We start from the raw sequence: 26,549 nt of genomic DNA, 5'->3' as shown, positions 1-26,549 counted from the left end.
TGAAAAAAAAGTATTCCTGAAAATTGATAGGAACAAAAGCACAGTGATTGAAAGCTGAAGCAAAAAGTATAGAAAGGATTTTAGACAGGGTCCCCAAATAGGCAAAAGGTGACATTCATGTAAAAACAAAATCAAACACCAATAACCAACCAAATAAAAAGCTTATTTTTATCAGGTAGAACAACACTTGTAGTTCCTTTCAGGCAGTTTAGAGTATTAAAAAAGGGGAGGGTTGTCTCATAATGTGCCATTTATGTCACGAGTGCTTCATAAACTGCTAATTTGCTGCAGAACTAGATATTCTGTCAGAGCTGGTCAGAAACCCTTCATTAAGAAAGAATTTCTGACTCAAGCAGGATTTCTACTGGTCTGACAAAAGATCTGGAAGTGCAGGATATCACCAGTGCTATTCAGTAAAGATCAGCAGCAAAGACAATAAAACTGTACCTGAATCAGCATTTACCTGCATGCATACTGGGTAGGAGAGTCTTGTCAGCAGCTTTATAACTATTTAACACAGTTTACAGAAATTGAGTTTTCTTTCTCTCTTCCTCTCAAGTCAGGGTGATTTTTGGTTTTTTTTTTGGTTTGGTTTGGTTTGGGTTTTTTTGAGACTAGTTGCCACAGAATTCAAGTACCTGTTTACAGCAAGGTCTGATTTGTATCATTAACGCAGCATGCAGGGAACTGACAGCCTCCAAATCAGGATGGCAGAAGGGCACAAATCAGAGTTCCAATTCCTTGAAATCAGAATACCTTTCATTGCCAAAGCTTCATCTGAATGAGGGCTGCCAAAATCAATGTTGAATATAAATCTAAAGCAAGTTTTCAGGGAGATTTTTTGGACCAAAGAACTCAGCAGTTTAATATGAAGGATACTTCTACAGACTGCAACAGCTTTTATTGCTAAAGCAGCGTGTCAGAAGAAAGAGAGGTCATCAAATGACCACTGAAATGTTCAATTAAGAACAAAAAGTTAAGTAATTTTTTAGCACTGTCAGGCACTTTTATATTAAAGAATACTGCTACTGCTATTACCACAGTGTCTGAACAACAGAGTCAGTAAAACAGAGCAAAGTGTGTTGAAATGACACCAAGTCACCCATTACTCCTAACTACGTATGTTATTTAGTTAATTCACCAGCAGCTTCCTGGTACATACATCTCCACTAATTATGAATACACACAGACAATGGCATCAAGGTCATTCTTTTACTTCCAAGAATTTCCAGGCAATTAGTAATTCTATACGCAAAAGTATCCCTGTCCTGCTTTACCTTCCTGGATGGAAAGATAAAGAAAGGAAACTACAGATGTCACATAAACCAATGAACTGGAGTGAACTGGAAAATCAGTTCTGTTCTGCTAAAGCAAAAGAAAAGTTTCTAGATAACACTGGGGCAGTTATTCCCATATGCTTTCCCTACAAGTGAGTGGATACTTACTTTCAGTTCATTTGTAAGCTGCTGTATCTTTCGTTTCATTTCATCATATTCACCATACATTTTTTTTCTTACTTTTTCCAGAGTTGCTCTCACCTGTTGTCAGAAAAATCAAATGCCTTTATGAAACTTATAGATGATACTGTATATACTAGGATGTGAATTTTGTCTATGTTCTTCATTGTTACTTTCCATAATTTCCATTATTAATCTACCTCTGCATAACAACAACTTACTCTGAAGAACAAGAAAAAAACTTAAGTGTCAAGACTTGCCTACATAGGAATGATACAAATAACTGACCTATGAGTAATTCTAAACTTCTCTGTAGACACTCAAACATTTGTAAATTAATAATTTAAATAAATGATTTTAAAATAAATTATCCATAAGGTATTCTAACCTGATTACTAAATGAATTAAAACTAATTTGAGCGTATATAGTTTTATTTCTGAAAAAAAGCATCCACACATAGATTTAAAACACCTTCATACTTTTGGAAGTGGTTACTTCTCCCTGAGTATCCTTTGAAGATAAACCCTTCTAATTTCAGACTTTTGTTTACTAATGCAATTTCAAATCTGAAGAACAGAGAACTCAGTTTGATTTTAAGAACTGTGGATGCAAATTAATCTTTGTCTTTCTAGAAAAAAAAGGGAAAAAAAAGACCAAAAAACCCCCAAACTAGCTGGCTTCCAGCTCCGGTTTACATGCCATTGCAATCTTGTTTGCCTGCAGTCTACATTCCAGCTACATAATTCAAACCCTGTTTTTCTTTTTCCCCCCTCACCCCTATCAAATGGTGAGACTGACTGCAGATACTCTAAGGCACTGAGTTTACCTGCACAGGCTTGGGGCGTGGGGAAAACTCGAATAGAGCCTTATACAAGAGGGGATGTTTCCAGGAGCCCTGCATAGAGCACATCCACTCCCTCCCACAAAGAGGGGCACTGGCCACGAAGCCTATGTGCTCAGATCCAGAGGAGACCATCAGCAGCTCTGACATGGCCCATCAGTTTTGTTCTGTTTAAGTCAGCACATGCGCAACACAAGCTCAGGACTCTTTTTTAAGACTCTGCTTTTAAAGGCAAAACTTATCTGGCTGGCCAAAGTTCACAAATTAGCACAGCTGAACTCAACTCCCAGAAGATGGGAGAGTGTCTTCCTATGTCTTTCCCACTTTTTCCTGGAAGGATCAGTACCCTGAATGCACAAGCAAGACATGCAGTTCACCTGGTGTGTCGTATGGCCGTGAGCCGGCTGTGAACAGAAAAGGGCAGGGACATGGTCCCAGTCTAAGCAGTCTAGCCCAGGTACCAGGAATAGTGCAGTTTGGGGAGCTGGCCCTGCTGCATGACAATTCACCTGTTCCTTGACACCACCCCAACAGGGCAGAGAAACTCCCCAGGCAGGAAAACAGCAGCAGGGCAGTTTGTGTGCTTCGCCAGCACTGCAGTAGTGACATACCCTGACATGCCCTAAGCCTGAGAGTGCTGAATACTGGGAGGGGAGCTCCCAAACTGTGAGTAATAAGGGAAAGAAGCAAGTGCTGATAGCTACAGAGACCAGGCAGATGTTAAGAGCACACACAATCACAGTCTCTTACACTGCTGGTATGGCTCAGTGTTCCTCCCTTTATATCAATTCCATTTGCACTTGAATTAGTGTAACCTGATAACCACTGACCAATGGCTCCATGGGTGGTGAGGGTGGATGGAAAGAGAAGGTCAAATTATTTGCCCTGGGGTAATCAGGATGTTACTGCCAAAGCCTGAGAGCCAAGGACTGATGGGCTGTTTCAGGCACAGAAAAATTTTAAGCAGCATCAGAAATACATTTTTTGTCTTTCAGGAGAGCTTCTGCCAATTATGATAAATGAGCATGTACAGAGAAAGTAGTACAAAGACATCATTATTAGGCTGACTATTTTAAGGCTGCCCCAAAATATACCCCAGTGATTTTACTATCTCACCTAATTTAGAAGCCTTTTCAAACCTGGGGGGCTTGGGGACAGGGAAGCCAAAGGAAGAGAGGAGAGAGAGTTTGTCCTTCCAGGTGTCTGCTTACACAGTTTTTCCTCTCAGCAAGAATTTTCAAGTACCACTTGGCAGAGAGGCCTTGAGTCTGGACTGCACAGTTCCCAGGTATATATAGCATGTTTTTTTTCTCAATTCAAATGCTAACAAGGCAAGCCTTTAGCTTCTGAGGAGGTTCCCAATTCAAATTCGGGTGTTGGGCTGGACAGCAGTCATCCCATTATACACTCACAACTCTACACAAATACATGTAAAGGATATTTAACAAATGTTGAAGCTGAAACTGTAACTCACTTCTTTAATGTAATTCATCTCTTCTTTCAGCTGATCAGCTGACCAGCCATAAACCACCATTTCTCTCTTATGGTTGTTGTCAGTTCGGTGCACGACGCCATAGACCATCCCATGAGAGAGCTTCCCTGGAGACATCCCATTGGGTACGTGGTAGAGCTCCTTAAAGTGGGGGAAAAAAAATAAAAACAATTAAAATCAGACTAGAATTAAACAAATAAACAAACAAACAAACAAACAAACCAAAAAACAGTAACATAGAGCCAGGAGAGACAGCCAACTATAGTGATGACCAATTTATAATTGATAGAGAATATAGAGATGTCTTTTTTCCACAGCCTTTAATGGAAAAGACATAGGCACAGCTAGAGGAAACAGATTGGAGAGGTAGAGCCATGTGAGAAAAAGTTATCCTGCCTTATTTTCTTTCATCAACATATGCTACTTTTCTGCATTCTTGCAAAGCACTGTCAGGTCTCTATTTCCTTCTAAACTCTTGCACCAACAGAATTGTCCCTCACTGGCCAAACTCCCTGCTGCAGGAAACATAAAAATTCACAAATTTACTTTAAAATTACTGAAAGTTCTAAGAAACGGAAATTAAAACATTTTAGGCAAGGTTCCTTAAAAGAGAGTTCAGAAAATATCTGTTTATCTTGAAGATAAACAAAGTAGAATTTCAGTTTGCACTTAAAGCTAAGTAAGGGCCTCCAAGGCAATGAAATGCTCATTTCAGGGCTCCATTTCTCTTATAGAAGTTGTAGAACTGACATTGTAAGAGCTAGGGCAAAGCTATGAAACAGCATTCCTGTGGGTGTTCCAGCATTATTCACTATTGTAGAAGGATAAATCTTCTAAATCAGGTCTTGCTATGTCAATAGAAAGGCTGTTTAAAAGTGACTACATTTGTTATTTTAAGAATCTGCAGAAATTTTTAAAACGTGCTTGTGATAAGTTGCACATCTTGCTTCAAGGCACTGTTCACAACAGACTCCTCTTATTCATCTCATCAATACACTTAGTAAGAAAAATACTCATGCAAACAGAAGGAATCACTTCCCTCAGCATGTAAATAAATATCTGCAAGGTCAGATGTAACCACCTGACCTGACAACTCACCCAGCCCTCCTTCCAACCAACCCAGAGGAACATCCTTCTGTAGCAAGCATCTGAAATGAGTCAGTCTCCAGAACTACTCACTTCTCTTCTTGATTACAAAGAATTTAAACCATTAGCTTAGACAAAGAGACTTCCACATTATGACTTTTTTTAAAAGAGGAGAAAAATATTCTTCATTAACTTGGAGTATTTGCAAACTACAAACCTAAAATTAGTGGTTATTTCTGAATGGAAAGTTAGAAAGAAAGTTTGGAAACCTGGCTGTTACTGCTTAGCTTTGCACATTATTTTTGAAAGACCAATTCTGGGGAAAAATCAGTTATAAGTGATTTTACTGAACTTTCTTATGCTGGATATACCAGGATGCAGGTAAATTTGAGAATATTTATTACACTGACTTTAGAATATATTTGGTTTGGGGGTTTTTTGTTTAAAAAAGACACTGTAGGACAACCGTTAGTAAATTAGAGTCTAAGCAGTGTCTAAATATTCTCTTTGACACCAAACAGAGACTGAAAGCTCAGTGTCTTATATCCACCTGCAGCTGCATCCTAGAACACCTCCAGCCCCTACCCTGACAGATGAGAGGACAGCAACTGCAGTCTAAAGCAGCAGCACTTTCAGTTTTAGCAGCCAAACACAGCTGTGGTGGCAACATAAGAATAAATACTTCTTTGGGTAAGGCGAAAATGAACATGAAAATTTACTTGCATTAAGAAAAATGGGTAAAGATAGACATTTGTTTTATATTGTGTCCCTCCTGCATGGCACTGGCAGATTTTCAAAACTGTAAATCCTACACATTTTCCTTTATCATATATTTAATAGCTTAATCATGTTGCTGAAGCTTGGAGGGGAGTGCAGGGCTGGGAGGGGAACAATCACAGAGTAAACACCTAATAAAGAACATTTCAGGCAAAGAACAACAAAACTGTAAGCCATAATTTAAAAAAAAAAGCCTTAAAACCACTTAATGATAAAACAGTGGGCAACCAGTCCTACCTATACATGATATAACTTTGCACGTTGTAAACATTACATGCAAAGCTCCATAGCTTCATAATCAGCCATTTCATAACTATGTATTATTGGGGTTTTTCTTGTTTTGCTGGATGTGCACAAACAAAACCTCCACACCTGATATTTTGAGAATAGAGAAAACAGGAACTAGATGGGACATGCCTCAAAACTTTTTTGTGTTTGTTTGCTTCCAGGGTTGTACAGTTTCTTTCATATCTTCATTGCAGCTCCTCCCCTGCATCTGGATAATGGGATTACACACAAGTTTCCATCTTCCTGATAACAGAATGAATAATCACTCTGATTGTTTAGAGGTTACCAAGGCACCAGACACTGAATTCATAAATCCATACTCTTTACCCATGATCATTCATTTTTAATGAGGTGAACAGCTGAATACCAGCAACACTAAGACCCTTTGTGCCTCTGAAACATTAGCAGAATTGTCTAAAGTGCTGTTTGCAGAATTCTGTATGAAAAACTATTACCAAGTTCCTTATTTTTAGAATATTATGGACACATTCCTAAGGAATGTCGTGAAGGATTTCCACCCCCCAAGCCCAAAAAGAAAGACCTACAAATTCAGACCAATGCCTTGCAGGTGGAAAATCACCCATGGCACTTACATATGTATTTCACAGATGAACAGACTTCAATTTACATCATATTGGGCAGCACATGCAGGATTAAGTATGCACAAAGGCAAACTGCTTACACGGCTCTTGTAACAATGCTAAACTTGCCCATTATCTGTATTGGCACAAGCCTCCCAAGATGCTTTTGTTACTTCTCTTTCAGAAGATTAAAAGAATCTCCATCATCTGTTGACTGTTACAGTTCTCCCAAAACACAGGATATTGTTTTTACCTTCTCCTTATTCCTCCTTCGTATCACAATCCTCAGACAAGCACTTGTTAAAATTTCAGTACAGTTCTTGGTTGATTTAAAGCTACACAAATAACTTCTCTGATATTTCTTTAGCCATTTTCATTGCTGTTCTATTCCAGCTTTGTTTATTTTCTACTCCTCCTTTTCTCTGTTTGGTAACTCCTAATTTCCACTCAGTGACCACTTGTTTCAGGGTTCTGTACAGACAAAGAAGGGCTGACCTGAAGCAGCCCCCTCTTAGAGGACAGGTTACAATCAGAAAGCTCTGCTCAATGCAGGGTTGAGAGTTGGATGGATTCCTTGGCTTGTGGACTTTCTTAATACACCTTAGCCTCTAAAGGAGGCCTTGCTGAATAGCTCAGTTCTCAAATTTCTCCACAGATCTGTGTCACTAAGTATGCATGGAGTACACTTTCTGCCAGTTTGCCTCCTCTCTTAAGCCACTTCCACCCACCTTTGTCTATTTTTCTCCCTTCACTGTTTTTTCCTTTTCTACCTCGTCCTCTGTTTTTCCTCTATCACATCCTCTCTCTCCCATGTTTCCTCTTTCATAAATCCTGCATTTTCCACATCCCCAAGGAATACAGAATAGTTTTTTACAGTCAAACACTTTTCATTGTCTTCCTCTATGTCCCACACATACCCACATATTTTTCCAAGTGGGTCCTCAATGGCCTCCACTACAGTGAGACATCTCAGTGAAGATAACAGCATAAGTAAATATATGCAAGTAAATACTGTAAAGTTAAGCAGAAAAGTGCTTGAAGAATGTTTCATTAGATTAGTCAACCATCACTGTTTAAGGTTAAAATATCAGTCAAATTCCTTCTGATGTGAGCTGCTGATCTGAAAGGCAGATTAAGCTTAAGCAATTTGTGAATATTTCTTTGTGCCTGCAGTCAGTTCTATGACAGCCCAAGGTAACAGCAAGATGCACATGCATCCTGTATCAGCTTCCAGGAACACGCTTTGTCTGTGTTGCAGCAACTAACATGCTGTACTTGGTATGGTCACACAGAATGTGCTCAAGAAATGTAGACTGTGTTTATTTAACTAATAAGTATTTAATACAGAAGCCTACACCCCAAGGTTGCAAAAGCCTTGATAATTGCCATGCATCCTGTTTATGTGTCTGTCCAAGGACGTAGCACACGTTAGCATGAAATAGGTGAAGCAAAGACATTATAAAACCAAACCCTAAATATGAGTTGTTAGCTGCTTTTTCTATGGCCCGTGGTTTTATTGGCATCACAAATAACACCGAGGAATGATGTGCTTCCTAATCTATCTCCATCAGTTTTTTTAATTAAAGTCAGATAGCCCCATACTTCTCCATGCCCCAAAATTGAAAGTAAAAGCAGAGAAGATATTTTGAGGAAAAAAGGAGTCTAATGTAATGCTTAACACAATTCTGGGTTTAGCACTCATATGGCCTTCAGATTTTCCTGACTCATGATCTTCTGTTTACCTACACATCTAAAAACTTTGAACAAGAACTGTATCAGTTAAGTGAGGCTTTATCTTTTCCTTAACAGCCACATTCCAGACGTTTCTGAAATATCCAGTTATCTTTTACATGTTCACTAGTTATACAAGGAACAAGAATATTCAGGTTGTTACTTAGGTTACGTATTTTCTGTTCAGTAAAATGACACATTTATAACATTGAGGTCACCAAGAACAGTTACTGTGCTCTGATAAAAGGTAGCTCTGTTGTGTTTTTTCATATTCCTCTACAGCCCATGAAAATCTTGTTACATTTATGATGTTTTATATCAAATATACCATGACATAAGACATGAGTGTTCTTAAATTCATGATACTAAACAAGAAGCATCGCGTAACACATTCCAACTTTTAAGCTCCTTGGGTGTAGAATTTAGGTATCCATCTCAAAACACAGAAGTGAGAGGCATTATAAAAAGTCATATCCCATCCATGAAATCTGTACACAGAACACCAATGTTTATGCATTAGGAAAAAAAGATACAACAAATGCAGCAGTAATCTCAGAAGTCAAGGGAATTCTTTCTGTGGTTTTCATGTAGGGCTGGTTTTAATGGTGTCGCTTAATTAGTACACATCAAAAATCAAGCAATCAGTGCTGGAGAGACTGAGGAACAGTAACATCAGCCACCTGTAGCACATGAGCCACATTTGGTAGGGCACAAGTTCTGCTCTGCAGATAGGAGTGGGTTGGCAGCAGCAGAGAAAATAGGCACTGTCCTAGATTCACTGTGCACAGCTGCACTTGTATTCTTGATCCAGGCCTGACACGAGTTTCTGCTTGATTCTCACCATGACATACAGGAGCAAATCTCTCTTCTGGCTTCTTCACAGCCTACTTTTTGTGCTGGGGAAAATATAAGCATTTGAGGATGTATACAGCCAAAGTACCAAGTAGAGTTTAAGACTAAACACCACTCAAACTTGAGTAAAAGCCACAAAGACAGTAAAGTGACACAAATTTCTGGTGTATCATCTCATTTTTGTTCTCTTGTCCATGTGTCCAAATGAAAAAAAAAGTCTGTCTAAACGTATCTCCATATTCTGCCCTCAAAAGCTTAACTGCAGCTTCCAATGACACTTCCAAATTTAGCCACGACAGTGAAGAAAGAGACTGATGGATAAAAATAAGCCCAATCCCAAACAGGGACAATACAATTGTCTGGTAGCCCTTTATTATGCAAGACAAGAGGCTTCAGGACATGCAGATTTTGCATACAATCTGCCAAACACAATATGCCTTTGTACTTCATGGTGAAGTAAACAGCCTCACACTACTGTCATCCATTGTCTATCATGAACAAAAGTAATGGAACAAAATCAGAATAGTCTGTGATCCTTTCTACCTAAAGTGCTGACAATTCAGAGATATCAAGCCCTAGGCTTTTAGCCTGTAACCAACCAACCAGCCTCTACCTGTCAGTTAAGTTCTCATATCCTTCTTTCAAGGTATCACAGCCTAAATATAAATACAAAAATTCAACCTGACACACTGGAGCACAAGCTCACTCTCCTTTCAGCTTCTGAGATCAATCTCTAACTGCACCATCTGCCAGCCTTTCACAGAAGACAGGGAGAGGCCACCCTAGTACAGTATTGCCTACAGCAATTTTGTTGCAAAAAACTACCCAGATCCATCACTTCAATCTCTTGCACCAGATCGTTTTTACTTCGTGGATGTATAGCAACAAAAAAGTCAATCTAGAAACTTACTGCACTGATACAGACTGAATGAAGTACAGCATACATTTTCCATGAAGCTTGGACTACAGTGAAAAAGGCCAAGCCAACAGCTACCAACTGATACAGGATCATTTCTGATCTGCAAAATAAGTCACTGGAAGGATCAGCACTGGCAAGAGCTGCTGTGCAGCTCATGAGCTGATTCTGCAACTGAAACATCTCTTAGTGATCCTGAGCCCAAGAAAGATGGAGCAAAGTAACAAACAGTCAGTGAGCCATCACTGTGTCACACCAGGGCAGCTCAGAATCACCTCCTTCTAATGAAAGATTGGAAAGAAGAGATTACAACCAAATGTCACGCCACGGTGTATTTATAGTTTCCTGGCATTCCCTTGGACATTAAGAGGCCTCTGCTCTCCTCCCTCACCAGCAGAGACAGAGACAGGGAATAGGCTGTCTCTCCCCAGCACTTGTCCTGCCCAAACAGGATAAGTGTCCTGCCCTGCTCTGACTGCATGACTCGTTTGAGCACTCCAGCAAAAACTGGAGTTTTTGGGTAATCCCACAGATTACCCCTGTAGTTCATTTCTGTAAATCACACAGCATATAAAGACAGCACAGAACTCTAGATTCCAACAAGGAATCTGATGTTAAAACTTCATTCTTACTGAAGTTGGATTTTTTACCTTAAATTGTCAAGTGCAAAGCAGAAAACGGAGCAGTTCCCTAATTTCTATTATCCTTATTTCCAAAAAGGGGGCACAATTCTCAAAGGACAGTGTGTGGATTACCTAAATTTGTTAAACTTGTTCTTCTCCAAGTGCTTTAAGTGATTTCATTAACATGAAGTCAGCTGAACATTGGTGATCAGCAGAGATATCTGATCACTGCTTTTAGGAGATTTTTTTAATTAAATTGGAGTAAAAGCATCACAGCATGACTAGGTTATGAGGCATGTGTGCACTGTAAGTTATTGTATAACTAATTCAAATAGATAATGCAATAGGTTACATAGACAATAAAAATCTACACGTAATATATTACTGCCTGGCTTTAGAGACATAAGGAAAGACCAGTTCACAATCAGTGATTTTTCTGGAGCTGCTTCCATACACTGCAATCTGTGGGGTAATTTTGTTAATTACACAGAAACTATAAAACACAAATAGATGGCACAATTCCTCTGGGGTTTTTAATTGCTATGAGTTTGACTGATTAGATCCCATCTAGCTTTGAAGACTTTATGTATGCTTTCTAAAAATCTTTAAATTGTCTAAAAGCACTGAACTTCAGAAAACTGCTCAGAACATACAGCATTTAAAACGCACACTGTTTTTTTGGTCTCAACAGCTCTCATTAAATATAAGGTCTCACAGAGAAAAAAAATTGGTCATATAAGAAAGTCACTACGAATTGTCCAAGCCCTAATCATTCAGATTTCTTTCTTATTATTACACTACTCAGCTCCATAAGATGAGTAAGCCATGAGTCAATATCTACCCTCCTCAAAAACAAACTTAGACTCCTCTTAGGGCAATGAGCCCATAAGCTTAGGCCAGTCTGAGGGTTGCTGCAATCAGACACGAGCTGGCAAAAGACTGACAGAGAAGCTGCTTAAGTGCCACAACTAAACCCATCTGTAAAAAATTAATTATTACTATTTAATGCTGGCCCAAAGATAGTTTGCATTAAGGTCTATTTAATCTATTCTGTGAGCAGCATTTCTAGAACCTGAAGGATCAATTATTCTGCCAGAGCACTGAATGAAAACCTGAGTGTATACAATATTCGAGCACAAGAAATATCTGATAAGGAATCCTTATCTTGACCATTTTACTCTGCATTTATTTTTATTGCTTTAGAATGTTTGTCTTTCTGAGTAATTTTACAGTTATTTTTGCTTCTAAGTATCACTAAGAAATTATTTCAAGTAAATCCTATTGCTGTTTTGCTTCTTATTGTCATTTTACTGTTCAGACATTGGGTCTGGCAAACTTCACCACTTTCTTCTTTGATTTTGGTTTATCAAAGTATAAATGTGGTAAAGCTGTACAGCCTGTCCAGCTTCCCTTTTTAGACTCTATCCTTAAGACAAGTTAAACATCATCTCTTACTCTGAAATAGCTCTTAAAGAACAAGTTCTGCACCAAAGCAGATTTAAGATTTTTTTGTGTGCACATACTCGTTGCCATTCTGAACCCTTCTAAGCACATGACCTTCAAATCACTTTCACTTCAGAACAATCTTAAATTCTTTATTTTGTACTTCTTATTTGCACATCACCCTTTACCAAAATTAGCTGATACAGCAAAGCATCAAGGTCCCTGGCACAGCAGCTCCCATACACACTAATGCCCAAACCTTGCACACTGCTAAGCCTACATGAAACATGAAATCCCCTTCAGCTGAGGATCAAGATCCTGTTTGATGCAAGACCCAGCTCCTGATAACAGTTTCCTGCTCTTTGATATATAAATATCAAATAATCAACTTTTAAAGGTACCTCAGTCACAAATCACCTCCAAACCCCTCTGTTGTTCCTCCACCACTGTCCTTTTGCAATCCCTAACTCCAAGGCTCAGGCTCAAAGCTCACAGCAACTAATATCAGCAGCTATGGAGGGCAATATTTACTCCTAGTTTATACAGAATTTAACTTTGATTCTTAAAACTTACGCTTTTCTTTCTTTCAGTTTCCTTCACTCCCTGTTCAGGCTGTGAGACTTCATCAGGTGGCACCGTCAAGCGTAACCTACAGACGTTCATCTGAAAGAAAAACAAGATTTAAGCATTACAAAAAATTATTTTCATAATTCTCTTTACAGAATGAACTGTACTAACGTTCAAGTTTGAATCTGCTATTTTCTACCTTCTACCACATAACTGCCAAAAGATTATTTTTTAAAGGTTAGAGGGGTTTTTAGATGGCAAAAAATAATTCAAGGGCATCCCCATAATTACATACCTGAATAGCAAAAATCCATTTCAATCAACAACTTGTTCTTACATACTCATAAATGACATTGAGAACTGAGAGAACAGAACAATGAACATCATTTTCTACTTTCTAAGTTTTGTTTGCTGATTGGCCAAACTTTTAATCTTCAAAAGAGATTATTTAGAAACAGAGTGTATTTTAGAGTGAATGCTTCTTTTCTGTTCAGTATATGGCGAAATACTTGAGGCAAGGGATACCTCAGTGCTGCAACTCCACTGAATGTGAATAGGAATAATATTGAAATCTGTTACATACAAATTATTTATAAAAACTAAGCTTCAAAACACTTCAGAAAAAATTTAAGCAGTGTTGTTTCTCAACTGATTTTAGAAAAGCCAGTAGGGACGATATCTTTCTGTCCCCACCTGCAGTTTGCCTTGCTTTGGGCTGAGACATCTTTAGTGTAAGGATATTTTCAAACCGTGCATTTTATACAAGAAATTCTGTTAAAACTTTCGGTGTCAGTCCTGTTCAAGAGACATTTTTGTGCAAAACAACTGTAAGTCCTAAAGAGAGCACAGCAAATGCTGAAGTAAGAATTTTGGCAGTTCAGATTCGAAGCTGCACAATACCTTCCTGTGAAATCCCAGTTGTCTGTTGACAACAAAGAGAGCTCTTAAAGCTCTTCCTGTAAAGCTCTCAAGTATCCCTTTCATGATTACCATGGGCCATCACCACAGCTCCTCTACAGCCCAGCATCTCATCGGATCTAGAGCTCTCCAGTTCTTCCTGACTACCTACCTTCAGTCATGCTCAATGTGTGTCTTTCTCTGAAATACCCCTTCCCATTGCACTTGTCCAAGCTCACAGCTCACAGGTCATTACAGCACTTCCTTTGGCCTTGAAAATGGCAGTAAAGATCAGACCTTTTTCAACTTTTCAAACAGGCTCTAAGTTTTTCTTCTTCCCAAGCAAAAGCAATTGGAAGAACTATCTGCAAATATCTGCAGCAACTTCACTGTTTTTAACTCCTTTCTTTAAAGCTGTTGAGAGGACAAATCAACAGCATTTTGACTACTGGTATGTTGTCAACTGTATTTCAAAAATGTTATGTATTGCCTTCCATCTTCCTCTCAGTTTGGTCTCATCGGTCTGCAAGGCCTGTTCTGACATTAAGGAACAATGTCCTGACATGCAGATAAAGTTCTTATAAAATATGTGAGATGTGTGAAGAAGGAATAAAAAGTCTCTAAGAAGATCAAGGTGAAATATAACCTACTCTTTAGACACATCTGTGAAGGCAACTTTTTGTGCATTGTTAATTTATCATTCCTGCATATGCTAGCAAATCTAGAAAAAGAAGCCACAAAGTCACATAACCCCCCCAAAACTTAGCATAAGAGCAGGTTATGCATTCATATTAGATAAAGAATTCTGAAACAATGAAATGTATTTAAAAATTATCAGTCTTGGCATGCTGGCTTTAGACACAGATTGAGGGTTCTGTTTGTTCTAAGAACACCAGACTCTCCCCATATACTACAGAAGTTGATGGTGCTTCCCACTTCCAAGTCAGTTATCAAGATATATTAATAATAAACTCCTCATCTTTAAAACTCTTTGATTCATAATGTAATCGGTATCATCTTTTCTCACCCATTTAATTTCCATTTCCCCCGCCCTTTCTTCCCATTAGCTTAGTAAGGGTCTTTCCTCTTAAAACATCCCTGTTTTCAACATGAAGGGAAACAGAGACTGGCATTCCTCCATGTAGGCAAACAAAGACCAGAGTCATAAATAGGAAATAGAACTGTATCTCTGCTGTGCAGGAAGTGACAGAAGAGGCCAACTTTTCCTTACAGTGACTTCCAATGAAGGAAAACTGCACAAAAAGCAATGAATGGATTGCTAGGATAAAACATTAAGAAACCCTCAGATAAACAGAAACAGATAATGACTGGCAATTCAACGTTAGGAGAAATTGAGTTGTGTATGATTCTCTGAAGCTGGCAAATAGCTTGCCTACTAATCAGTGCAGGGCTAATTATAGGCAACATAGATTCAGAGAGCAGTGATTGTAAATAAGTAATTATCCCTGTACCTGTCTACCGGTCATGACTGACTGTCACATCACAGAGCTACTCTGAAGGAAATCACAGAATGGCAGTCAAATCATAACAAATAGATTGGAAATACACATTTACAACAGTAATTTCTTGAGACTAAAACCACTGTACAATCAAAGGGTTGTTATCATTTAAACTGTTTTTCCTTGCCCTTTTCACATTGCCTTATCCATTACCCCCAAATCATTTCCCTCACCCCAATTGGCAGTCAGCTAAGGATTTCAGCCTTGAAATGATGCCCAGTAAGGCTTGTACAGCAATGGCAAAGTACCACCCAGTTCCTTGCTGGGACAAACCTACACAGGCTGTACTTTCGCTATTGTTTATAACAATAGGACTTCCTCAGCATCCCTGGGGAAACAGCAACAAACATATAAAGCAGCCATCCACTTCTGCTCCTCGTAGGCCTCAGGTGAAACATTCTACCTCAGGACAGAACCACAGACCAATCTGCTAAAATTCAGAAACACTACAGATGTTGGAAGGGAAAAACAACAACTTTTTCCTCTAACCCCCAGAAGCAGTCACAAATACTGTACATATACTGTTCTTGCTGTGCAGTGCTTTCTGAAGAATCAACACACTGCACCATTTGTCAGCAAGTTTACTGGAGCAAATGAATGAGCAGGCTCACATGGAAATCACAGCGAGCCCTCCTCCAACAGCAAACACTGCTGTAGTGATGCCTTAAAATGGAAATGAGACCGTGACAGGAAGTGCCTCGACTCAGTGCCAAACAATGGCAGGATAATGTGCATGAGGATGAAGAAGTAGTTTCCAGAAACCCATGCAGGGATGGGGAGGAGGATGAGAACTACTCCAATGGGGAAAAAGTTGTGATTCAATTTCCTTCAACTGCTTACTGACAGTAAGAAAAAGTGAGAAAAAACAGGGGCAGACATGGCTTCCACCCTCCCTTTATGTCACTGACATTGTCACTTTGTGAGCATAACTTTTAAAAAGAAATACCGGGTAGAAGAAGAACCAGGTATATTTCTAATAATCTTTCAGATTTTTGTTTAATTTGCATCATCTGTAGCTTGGGTAAGTCACCAGTATAAGTAAGCTTAATAGTACCAACATTTTATGTTTGCTCTTGGCTTTTTGACACCAACAACCCATGAGCAGCATTTCCAAAGCTCATCTGGCATCACTTGTGAAACAAATAAGTAGAGGGAAAAACAAAGACTGACAGGTTCAGCCCAGAACAACACCAGACAGCAAAAGTTTGCTGAGTGCAGTGAAAATTAACAGGTCAAGACATGCTTTTTTACCAGATTTCTAAGAGGCTACTGGGACAGCATAGATGAGAGCTACTGCAGTATGGCAATTAGGAAAAAAATCTCAATCTAGGTTACTTTAAAATGTTGAGAATTCATGGCCCAGATCCACAATCCACATTTATGTTTACCATCCTACTCAAATCACTAGGGTGCAACTTAAAACAAATACAGATGACAGATTCTGTTTGAGTAATGTTCTTCAGCCTCTTCTTCCCCCTTTCTAAAAAACAAAGCACCCAGAAAGGCATTAATCATAGTTAACTATGGACTGAAATAATTACAGAACTAGCATTAAAATAATGAGCAATGTTGTTACAGAATAACCAAAATTACCAGTACAGCAATAGAAAAATACAGGCTGCTGTACTACCAACCAGTCTTATTCTAAGATTTTTACAGGAGCCTCACAGAAAAGATGTGGTTCAATATTGATCCAGCTTCAAACCAACTTTGGAGTTAAACATCACCAGAATTTAATATTGTTGATATTGTCTGATAATAAAACTGCATAGGGAAAACACCCTTGTCAAGTAAATATCCACTACCCTACCAGCTCAACGCAGAAAAATCACTCCCCCCTTTGCCTAAAGCCCAGTGTCAGTTTTAGACTTTTGAAGGTGAAAGCAGAAAAACAGTGGATGTTTAATTTCAGTCAGTCCTAAAAAGCAAAGAAGAAAGTACTTTCTTTGCTCTTTTATCTGTTGATTAGCCTGCTCTATTTATGAAAGCTCTGCTATGAGATTCCACACACAATTAAAGGGCACTTTTCCAGTGACCACAAACACACAGGAATGTGACACACATCTTTCATTTATTCAGCAGTTATTCTAACTGTCTTCCTCCCCTTTTCTTACAACTCATGGTAAGAGAGTCATATTTCACTAAAAAAAAGGGACAACAGCTTCCCAGTGGGTTGTATCTGCAAATTAAATTTTTACTAGTTTCCTTAAGAGAATATATCAAATACAGTTCATCTTACATCATGCCCAGTAAATCTATCAAGGGGATGAAAATATGAAAATTATCACCTAAACACAAGTTCCCTTACTTTAACTTCTTTAAGAAACAGTAAAATAGGAAAACTCAATGGGAACATGGAAGACATATAGGAAACATAGCTATGACTTTCAAGTCATCTTAATTTTTCCACATATATGAGCAACTTCAATTTTTATGAAGACCAGCAATCTTTTGCTCTGGAAGAGCCTGACCTTCTTGCTATCATGTAAAACAGAGCAACATAATGTTCTTCATTGTTTCAATTAGGAACTCATATTTTTGGAGCATCAAAACAATCACTGCATAAATCAAGAAGCTTCATGATCACATGGATGTACTACTTTGTAAGGACAAGATTATCACTTATTTTGATTTATTTCTTCACATGTGGAGTGAGCACTCACAATGATAGCAGTGTGGTTACAGCAGCAAGAAAAGGGCTATTTAAAGCTGGGTGGATGTAGAGACATTCCTGTCATATCTGCATGAGTTTTAACAACTTTTTAGAAGCACTTCCTAACAGACTAATACATCGTTATTATTTAATACACCTATGAAAATTTAAAAAAATACATCAACAAATCATATTTCTGTATCTGAGGAACTGATTATCCAAACAAATTACTATTGCCATCTAAATCGTTGTGGTGAGCTTCCTCACGACGGGCAGAGCCTGGGCAGGCAAGTTCTGAGTTTCAGATATCCAAATGCATTTCAAAGGTGCAGGAAGAAAGTCTCCAACACAAGTACACCTTCCCGAACAGCCAGGGACTAGCACTACAAAAGCCTTGCGGGACACCCCAGAAGCTCATCATTTCCCCGCACCTACATCGAACGCACAGAGAGATGCTCTCGCACAGCGCAAAATAAGAGAGGAGAAAGGGAAAAAAAAGGAAGAAGGAAAGAAAGAAATAAAGAAAGGCAAAGCGCTCCGCAGGTAAGTACGAGAGGGGGTGTCGAACCGCCGCTCCCCCGCGACACCTCCCGCGGGCCCTCCCCGCCGCCCCCCCGCCTGCCCCGCGCACCTTCCGCCGGGCGCGGCCGCCGTCCCCGGGCTGTCCCCGGGGGGTGGTGGCGGTGACCGTGAGCCCGGAGCTGTAGCGCAGCATCCCCGCGGGCCGGCGCGCACCGACTGCGGCTCCTGGGCCGGCGCCGCCGCTCCGCCCCGCGCACTTGGCCGCGGGCGGCCGCAGGGGCCGGGCGGGGGCGGGCCGGGCAGCGGGGACGGGGCTCTCCCCTCCGCCCAACCTGCGCCCCCGCGCTGCCGCCCGGGCCACCCGAGTGCCCGCTTTCCTCGCCTGGGGTGGAACTGGGCAAAGTGGCCGTGGGACGCTGAGGTCCCGGTGCTGAGGTCCCGGCTGCCTCTGCTCATTACTGGGTGTCGGGGCGCAGCGTGGGGAGGGGGGCTATGAGAGGAGATCCAGGTGGGTCCATCTGTCACTCAGCCACTTCCCGGGACTGGAAAATGGGGATAGGGCTCGAGGGAGTCACTGGGGGCCACTCCGTCCCATTCTCCTGTACCCACCTCTGAGCACTCTAACCAGAGAGTGATATGTGAAAGCTGGACACTGTCCTCCCTTTCTTCCCACAGCAGCAATCCGTGAGCGACCCAGGGCTGTCAGTTGTTATCCATGCTCCAGGAACGGGTACCAGACTGATCCAAAAGCACCCAGACCCCAGACAGCCGCGGGTTGACAGGCACAAAGCCGGTGCAGCTCAGTGCATGAGTGACAGCGTCAGCCTTGGTGCCAAAGGTCCAACAAGGTGAGTCGGGTCTGCTGGAGCTGCCTGGCCCCGAGCCAGATTGCAGGTGTGGACTTCAGCATTTCAGATGCTCAGCTCTTCCGGATCTGGGCTGAGGGAACGCCACAACCCTACCCCGCTGACACGGGCCTACGCACACACATCTTCACCCACAGCCTGGGCAGCGTCTGTCATGAGCAGTGCATTCCTCAGTAATCAAGGGAGTCATAATCAAAGGAGATGCTTTTGTTTGAAGGAAATGGCAGAACAAATACCTTAAAGAGCATTTTTTAAATAATTTATCTCCTGTCTCCATGTAATTAAATTAAGGCCATGAGAAAACACAGTTATGGCTGTGCAGTGTCTGTGACCAATAAGATGTAAAGGACCAGAATGCTGAAGAGAGGAAAGTAATTTGCATTGGAAAAATGTAAACTGCACCGAAGTCTGAGTGCCTCACCCTCTCTGTGTGCAATGCCTCTGTCCACTTCTGCCCCCAGTTGTCTGTCTCCAGGACAAGATTCTGAGCTATCAACATGACAGGGATCTGAGGAAGAGAGGCAGAAATCATTGCCCAACCCAGAGGAACGAATGAAGGTTCTGCATTTAGTATTCAGCATTTTTTGTTGTTTTCCTAGCTACTATTCTCTTCTCCTCAGAGGAAGGTAATAGAGCCCAGAGGAAGGTAATATAGCCCAAGGCAAATGAGTTAGAGCAACCACTTGTATTTGGATTTCTCTCACCTCAAGATTGGCTGCATGTTTTTGTGGGAAGGCGTCTTGTGCCTACAAACAATTGCATTTCCATATGAATCATGCCTGTCTTAGCTCCTGGTTGTAATGCTGCTTTTGTGGGTTTGCAGGTGGAGAATAGGTTTATCATCAACATGTTCCTTCACAAGTATGTTGTCTACCCACTGGGCTGTCATTTACTTGTTCCTGGTTATTCTGGTGAGCAGGAATGTCTCTATTTAAATTCTGGTATGCAGACAGCTGGTGACCTTTGTGGTTTCAGCTGAGGAGGAGTTCATAGACCTGCAAGATTATCCTGGTTATTTAGAAGTTTTGCTTTCTGGACTTCATTTCCCTCTGGGAAAAGGCCTGTATGCAGGGCTGCCTAGTCACTGCAAGGCACAAACAGGAAACTGCTTTTCTAAGAACAGGCACAGAGATTAAACTTGTACCACACTATGGAAAAGGACCTCCCTTCCCATACACTAAAGCATGAGAGAGTAAGGCACAATAATCAGATCTCTGGGAGAATCTACAAGGTCTGCATCAACTTTGCAAATACTGATAATTTTGATGGAAATTTTGATGGTGCAGATGAGGAAGACTTGTTCATGGATAATACAAAGATAGATAATAAAAATATAGTTTTCTCAGTTACATCTACCTTACTAGCAGCTCCCCCCATTTCTTGGAAAATAGCAGCAAGACATGTTTACCCAATTTACCAATATTTGCTTGAACAGAAGCATCTTCTACTTTTGGGCACATCCTCAAATTAATATCCTCTAAGAAAGAATAACCTGCATGCACAGCTAGGAGTCTCCTTTTTTGGATACTCTCTGAATCTTCTTCCCTTCCCCTCAGTCAGGAGGTTGCTCAAGTGTAGCAAGGAGTCTAATTTGTTTGCTGCCTTGCCAGTTGACTGTGTATCCCATGCAACCATGTGCAGTCACCATATTTGTGTGTGAAATTATGCCAGAAGAATCACTGATCATGAAGAATATAAATGCTCCCAAGAAGCAGCTGGGTAAACTCAGCTATGAGGGCTGTAAAACATGAAGATACATCTACAACTACTGACCTAAGAGGTCCCTGAACTGTGGGTTTTCTTCCTTGATACCTCCCCAGGGACAGGATGTCTGACCACTGTCTTTTCAGCCTTGGCATGATGGACTCCCCACCAACAGCAGTAAAGGTGACAGGCTTCTAGCAAGCAACAGGTCTCCTCTGCTCTGAACAGCTCTCATGCCCAGCTGTTGCTGGCCTAGGACCAGCTCTGCATGGCTGCAGCTCGTTATTCCACATGTGCCATTCTCTCTCACCCCCTATGGAAGCTTAAACCATGAAGTGACAATCCACAGAGTCACTCTCTGTTTTGCTCCCTGTCTGGTTTTGGCTTCTCCCTGTTTGCCAGGACCCATGACTTTACCTCCCTGGCAAACATAGTCTGAAGTAGATTTGCCACAGTTTACAGCTCTTTTGTCCTGCAAGGGTCATTATACACATGTTGAGAGCATTTTATACTGTCTGTGGTTTGGCACTAGTTTAGAGAAACGAGATGGGGGAACAGAAAGTAAATCACTACTTGGGAATTAGTTTGACTAAACTAACAGTATTCTATTGGTGTTTACAGCTGGACAGACTACTCAAAAGGTATACAGAGTCACACAGACTGCTCAGACAATACGCAATATGGTGGCAGAACATAATCTGACCAGGATGCTGAGCTTCCAGTTCAGAACCTGGCACAGCACTTTGTGACTGCAATGATCCAAAAGCACAGCAGGTTAATTACAAGATGACACTATAGTATGAATATCTGGAGCAATAGTTGTTGTGACATAGCTAATATAATTACACAGAAATTGCAAGAAGTTTAAAGTGTAGGCACCTTTTTTGGTTTTTTTGTACACAACCTTGTTCACCCCCACCAGTGTTACTGAAATATTTTTTTCCCCAGGAGGCCCAAAGACCATTTTGCTGCGGGAAAAATGAAACAGGATGTCACAAAATCAACAGACATTTCTATGAAAAGCCCTTGGTCACAAGATGGACAACAGAGCATGCAATACATGGAGTAGGAAGCAGGTCTGCCCTAACAGAACAGCAGATCATAAAATAATTCCTGCAGGAGTGGGTAGCCTGGTCTTGCCATAACAAATTGCCTAAATGTGGGCGTGATAAAAAGCAGATTATTATTTTCCCATCAAAATCTCCTCTCCATCTTCAGGCTAACTGCTGACACAGTCAAGAGGAAGAAAAAAAAGTTCCAATAGCACACGATCAACTGGAATATTAATCCCATAAGATTTAGGAATAATTGCAGAGGTACAAATGGAACAAGAACTCACGCCTGTGGTTGTTAAGGTTACAAAGTCCCATTTGTATTGCTACAAAACTGAGGTCTTGTAATTAACTTCTAATAGCCTACACTTTCCAGGGGGATTAAGATCTATTCTGCCTTCATCATCCCTAAAGTATGAAACCCACTTATAGAAGAAATTATCAAATGGACAGGTGCATGTAAAATATTTCAGAACCAGACTTAATAAGAACTGTAGGCTCAATCAACTATTTTTCCTCAAAGCTGTTTCTTTTTGCTGCCAGCTCTTACCCTTGTATTCTACAGACACACACTTAGCTCAGCGTCATAGAACTATTAAGCTCTCCTTTTTAGGCATTTAAAATGAAAATTTCAGCCTGCTAATGGTCATAAAACAGCTTGTTAGGTGGCATATCAGAAACTGAGCCCCCAAATTCAGTTGTCATAGGTGCCCTGAAATGCAATATACAAACCAAGACATAATATTGTGCAGTTCTTCTCTTGAATAATATTTCATCTTTCACTGACAAATACATCTTTGCTGCATTTGGAGCTCCTGTGGTTTATAGTTACCCTTTTAAAGTGACATAACACATGCAGCCACCTGAATGTCCAGCTTGGTTCAGCTACAAGCATCATATCACTTCTCAGACCTTTAATTGTTTACTCTCACTTAACACTCTTGGTACATGGCTAATACAAGATTACTACAAAAACTCAGAGCCTCTCCTGCTGATCTCACACAGACAAATCTAAAATTAGGAATTCCCACACCAGGAGTTTGAAATGCAGAATACACGTTCTATTTTGCAAAGCCCTCAGTACCCATTTCGTGCAATTATTTCAGTTAGGGTTGAAATTAATAAAAATAAGAAATTTCTGGAGTTACCTGCAATAACAGCTTGGTTCCATGTTTGCTGACAATGTAGAGTCACAGACTGTAACTGCAGTAAATGTTTCTTTGAATGCCTTCTGCTTTTAATTGTTGTCCTACTTTGTACTTGAAGTCCATCTTCCTGTCAGGTTTCTCGAAGTATTTTTTAACTATTTATCAATAAAGTCACAAAATGCAAGATAGCTCAATAAGTAATACATTGTGCACAGCAATTTCCTCTGGAAGAGACAGAAAGGACAAGAGAGAATGGATTAGTTACTAAAAATTGTATCTAGGCACGAACATAGAGCAAGTCCATTGAAGCCAATCATGTAATGATAATAAGTAACAGGATTCCACCGTGTACCTTTATGCATAAATATGTATGTCAGTGTATTTCATACAATTGGTACACCTAGCAGTTAGAAAAATGAGAATTACACCTGGTAGCTGTGATCTGTAGAGTCAGAATGTTAAAAACAATTTATAGAGAAATAAAAATTACTAGCGCTAAGATTTTAAAGAAGGCTGCAGAGCCCTAGGAGGGCATGTTTTTCAATAAAAAGATATTTTTACCTGTATTTGGGAGGGCTTTTCATAATTTTACAGTTATAGTCATGGCACTGATTTTATTAACTAAAAAAAAAAAAGCTTGAACTTTAAAATCAACTGAGAAATATGAAATATATTGAGGCAAATACAGGACAGTTTCATTTGTCATGAATATGTGGCCACGTTTGAATGAAAAAAATAGCACTATAAGTTTTCAGTCACAAATTTGCAGGGATTTAGATAGCATCAGTGAAGATTTTGCTGAAGCATATAGGGCATCAATCCAGTTCTGATTCAGCAGAAAAAGTACCACCCCTTGATTCACCTTCACCGTTTCCTCTTTCATGTAGGTCTCCATTCAGTTCCCAGCTGGGTCACAGCCCACAGCAGTGTGGCTCCTGACACACGTGCAGTGCTGGAAGCCTGTCACTCATCCTCCAGCAGCAGCTCTGGGTTTGGTCAGTCCCTGCAAGCACAAATGTCACATGAAAACAAGGCAGCAGAGGAGCAGCAGCATTGCTCACCCAGGGGTGTGACTCGGCTGGGTCACGCAATGGAACTGGTTACGGTGGGTGGGAGAGTAGCAAACAGGCACACCCCACCATTAGCACCACTGGGGTATTGTTAGGGAGCTGCATTTAAAATCATATTCCACTCCCTGGAGATAATATCAAATGATAGATCCCTTCTGATTCCAGTGTTGTCATTGTTGCAGGAAATAAGGAAATTTCAGAGGCAGAAATAAGTTGTGGAGTGCAAGTTCTTCTACACGTGTAAGGAGTGGACATATTTCAGGGAGTGGGAGCGTTAGGGAGAGGAAATACACCCTGAGATTAGCTCAGCTGGTTAGAGCATGGTGCTAATAAAACCAATATGGACCATGCACTAAAGAGTTGGACTTGATGATCCTTGTGGGTCCCTTCCAACCCAGAATGTTCTGTGATTCTGTGAAATCACTACATGTATTTCACTGACTGCTTTTAGCTTACAAAGGAGAAGATGAGACATTTCATCTTTATTTCTCCACAGGAAAGGAAACATAGAAGAGTTAGAAAGCCGAAACTATATTCTGCTTCAGCTCTATTTTATGGTAGAAGCCCAGAATAGCAAGTGTTTGACTTCAGCCCTGCTTCAGGGTAGAGGATGATGGAAACTTTTTCTGAACAACAAAGAAACCAGACATTTGTCTAGAACATCTGCAGAGATGCTACAGAAGTTCTTGGCTGTTTGGCTTCTCCCTTGTTTTAGATCTGGTATAGGGCCTCCATGTTCTCCCATCTCAGAATGATAGACATGGGAATGTAGCAGTTCCTAATGGCTCTCACAGCCCATTGCCTGTCTGCACACATACCTGGAACACAGAGCTGGGCATAAAAGTTGTTTAGTGTAAGTGAAAGATCTCATTCCATTATTTATCTCCTTCCTACATACTAAAAAGAAGTTTATTAGAAGTCCTGTAAAAAGAAAATAAGGTGGAAGGAGAGGTATTTTAATTATAAAATATCAGGGCATGCTGACTCTTGAAATAAGGGGACCTTCATCAGGAAATCTTTGGTCCCTCCAGTTCAAAAAAAAACATTCTAGCAGATGCATCTGTATCTACAGTATAATGAAATTTTCTTCTCCTGTCACCAAGAACTGCCTTATTTCCTTTGTGTGTAAGTCATTACAATAACAGAAAAAAGTAAAGTCATAATCAATACAGGAGATAATGTTGGGTCTACTGGAGTAAAGTTATTAGGAGGGAGTGTAGGAAGGGCTAAATAGTTACGGGTACTTAATAATAGCTCAGCCACAATGACTAATTACTTAGGGGGATGCCCCTCTAGGGATAAACCCAATCCTAGGAAGGAAATGGTTTACACACCTCACCTCTCACAGACCTGGTCACACACTATCTGTGAATCTGCATGGCCACTCCCAGATTTCCCATGTGTCATTCTCCAGGATGCTGCAGACCACAAAGAGAATGCTTTTCCTTCACCTGCATGTGGTGCATCATCCAGTCAGCAAGAATGCAGCCAAGAGCAGCCTGGTTCTGTGTCCTGATCACAGAGCAATAGATGTGAACTATTCCAGATGTGAACTATTCCAGGAAGGCACTTTCAGTACTACAGACTTTGAAATACATCAAACCTCCACCAGTGACTTGGACCAGTGGAGCAGGATTTCCTGACAATCTGTCTGCCTGTTGATAATGTGAAATCTAAATAAACCTGTGGCTTTTGAGTGACAAAGGCTGGTCAAAAAAGGAAATAAACCAGTTTACAAGATCACTCATAATTCAGAAATTAAAGTTTCTATGATGAAATTAAATTGTTTTTGCAGTGGAACTGTTCCCATCAGGTTTCTCTCTCCAGAGAAAACCACAACAAAAAGCAGTGAGTGCTTGATCAAAAGATCTATTCAATTCCACTGGGGTTTGACTTATATCATAAATTTTTTCTAATCAGGAGATTTGGATGGCAGAAGTCTCTGTAAAATTATTCTTTCATTATTCTGCTTTCCCTGCATTTCATTATGTGCCTAAAATTTAGAGCACCTGACAAAACCAGGTGCCAAACAAGAACAGAAAGACACCAAAAATCAATAAAAGACAATTGCCCTACTCGTGCTCTCATTTTTCACTGCATCTGTCTGATCATAACTGAGGAGCAAATGGAGATGCTCTGGATATTAATGTGGGTTAATAGAATTAAAGTAGCACAAAGGAACCGTCTTACTGCTTTTTATAATTAACCTGGAGATCCATTGCTGCTGCAGGTCACTGAATGAAGTTATTAGCACTGAAGGAAGAGTCTGATACACAGGGATGGGGACACAGGATCAGCTTTGGGTCAGACAGAATGGTGGGGTAGCTGCCATGAAATCAGCCTGAGCTGTCACTTCACCTCATGGCCAGTGACAATTTGAGAGAGATCGACAGTGGTCTCCTGGGACACAACTGACAGTAGACATGGAGGGAAGGAAAGGAGGGGATTGATTTGCCTTCCTA

General features: G+C 40.4%; 1 protein-coding gene across 7 annotated transcripts in view; it reads right to left on the bottom strand.

Annotated features, from left to right (window-relative positions):
* LOC113947601 (myocardial zonula adherens protein-like) overlaps window positions 1-23,390 on the bottom strand; it is a 56,764-nt gene extending 33,374 nt beyond the window's left edge. The window contains exons 1-5 of one of the 7 annotated variants that reach the window (XM_027644334.1): window positions 23,018-23,390; window positions 19,818-20,197; window positions 12,662-12,751; window positions 3,774-3,932; window positions 1,446-1,538 (exon numbers count right to left, since the gene is read on the bottom strand). In XM_027644334.1, the coding sequence (XP_027500135.1) occupies window positions 1,446-1,538; window positions 3,774-3,932; window positions 12,662-12,751 (342 nt within the window). In that variant the 5' untranslated portion in view covers window positions 19,818-20,197; window positions 23,018-23,390. The other 6 variants (XM_027644335.1, XM_027644339.1, XM_027644333.1 and 3 more) reach the window with 6 other exon arrangements.
* Between the last annotated feature and the right edge of the window lie 3,159 nt (window positions 23,391-26,549).

Source organism: Corapipo altera, unplaced genomic scaffold, assembly GCF_003945725.1.
Source record: "Corapipo altera isolate COAL_440 unplaced genomic scaffold, ASM394572v1 50, whole genome shotgun sequence".
Lineage (NCBI taxonomy): Eukaryota > Metazoa > Chordata > Aves > Passeriformes > Pipridae > Corapipo > Corapipo altera.
This window is presented reverse-complemented; position numbering and strand designations above follow the sequence as displayed.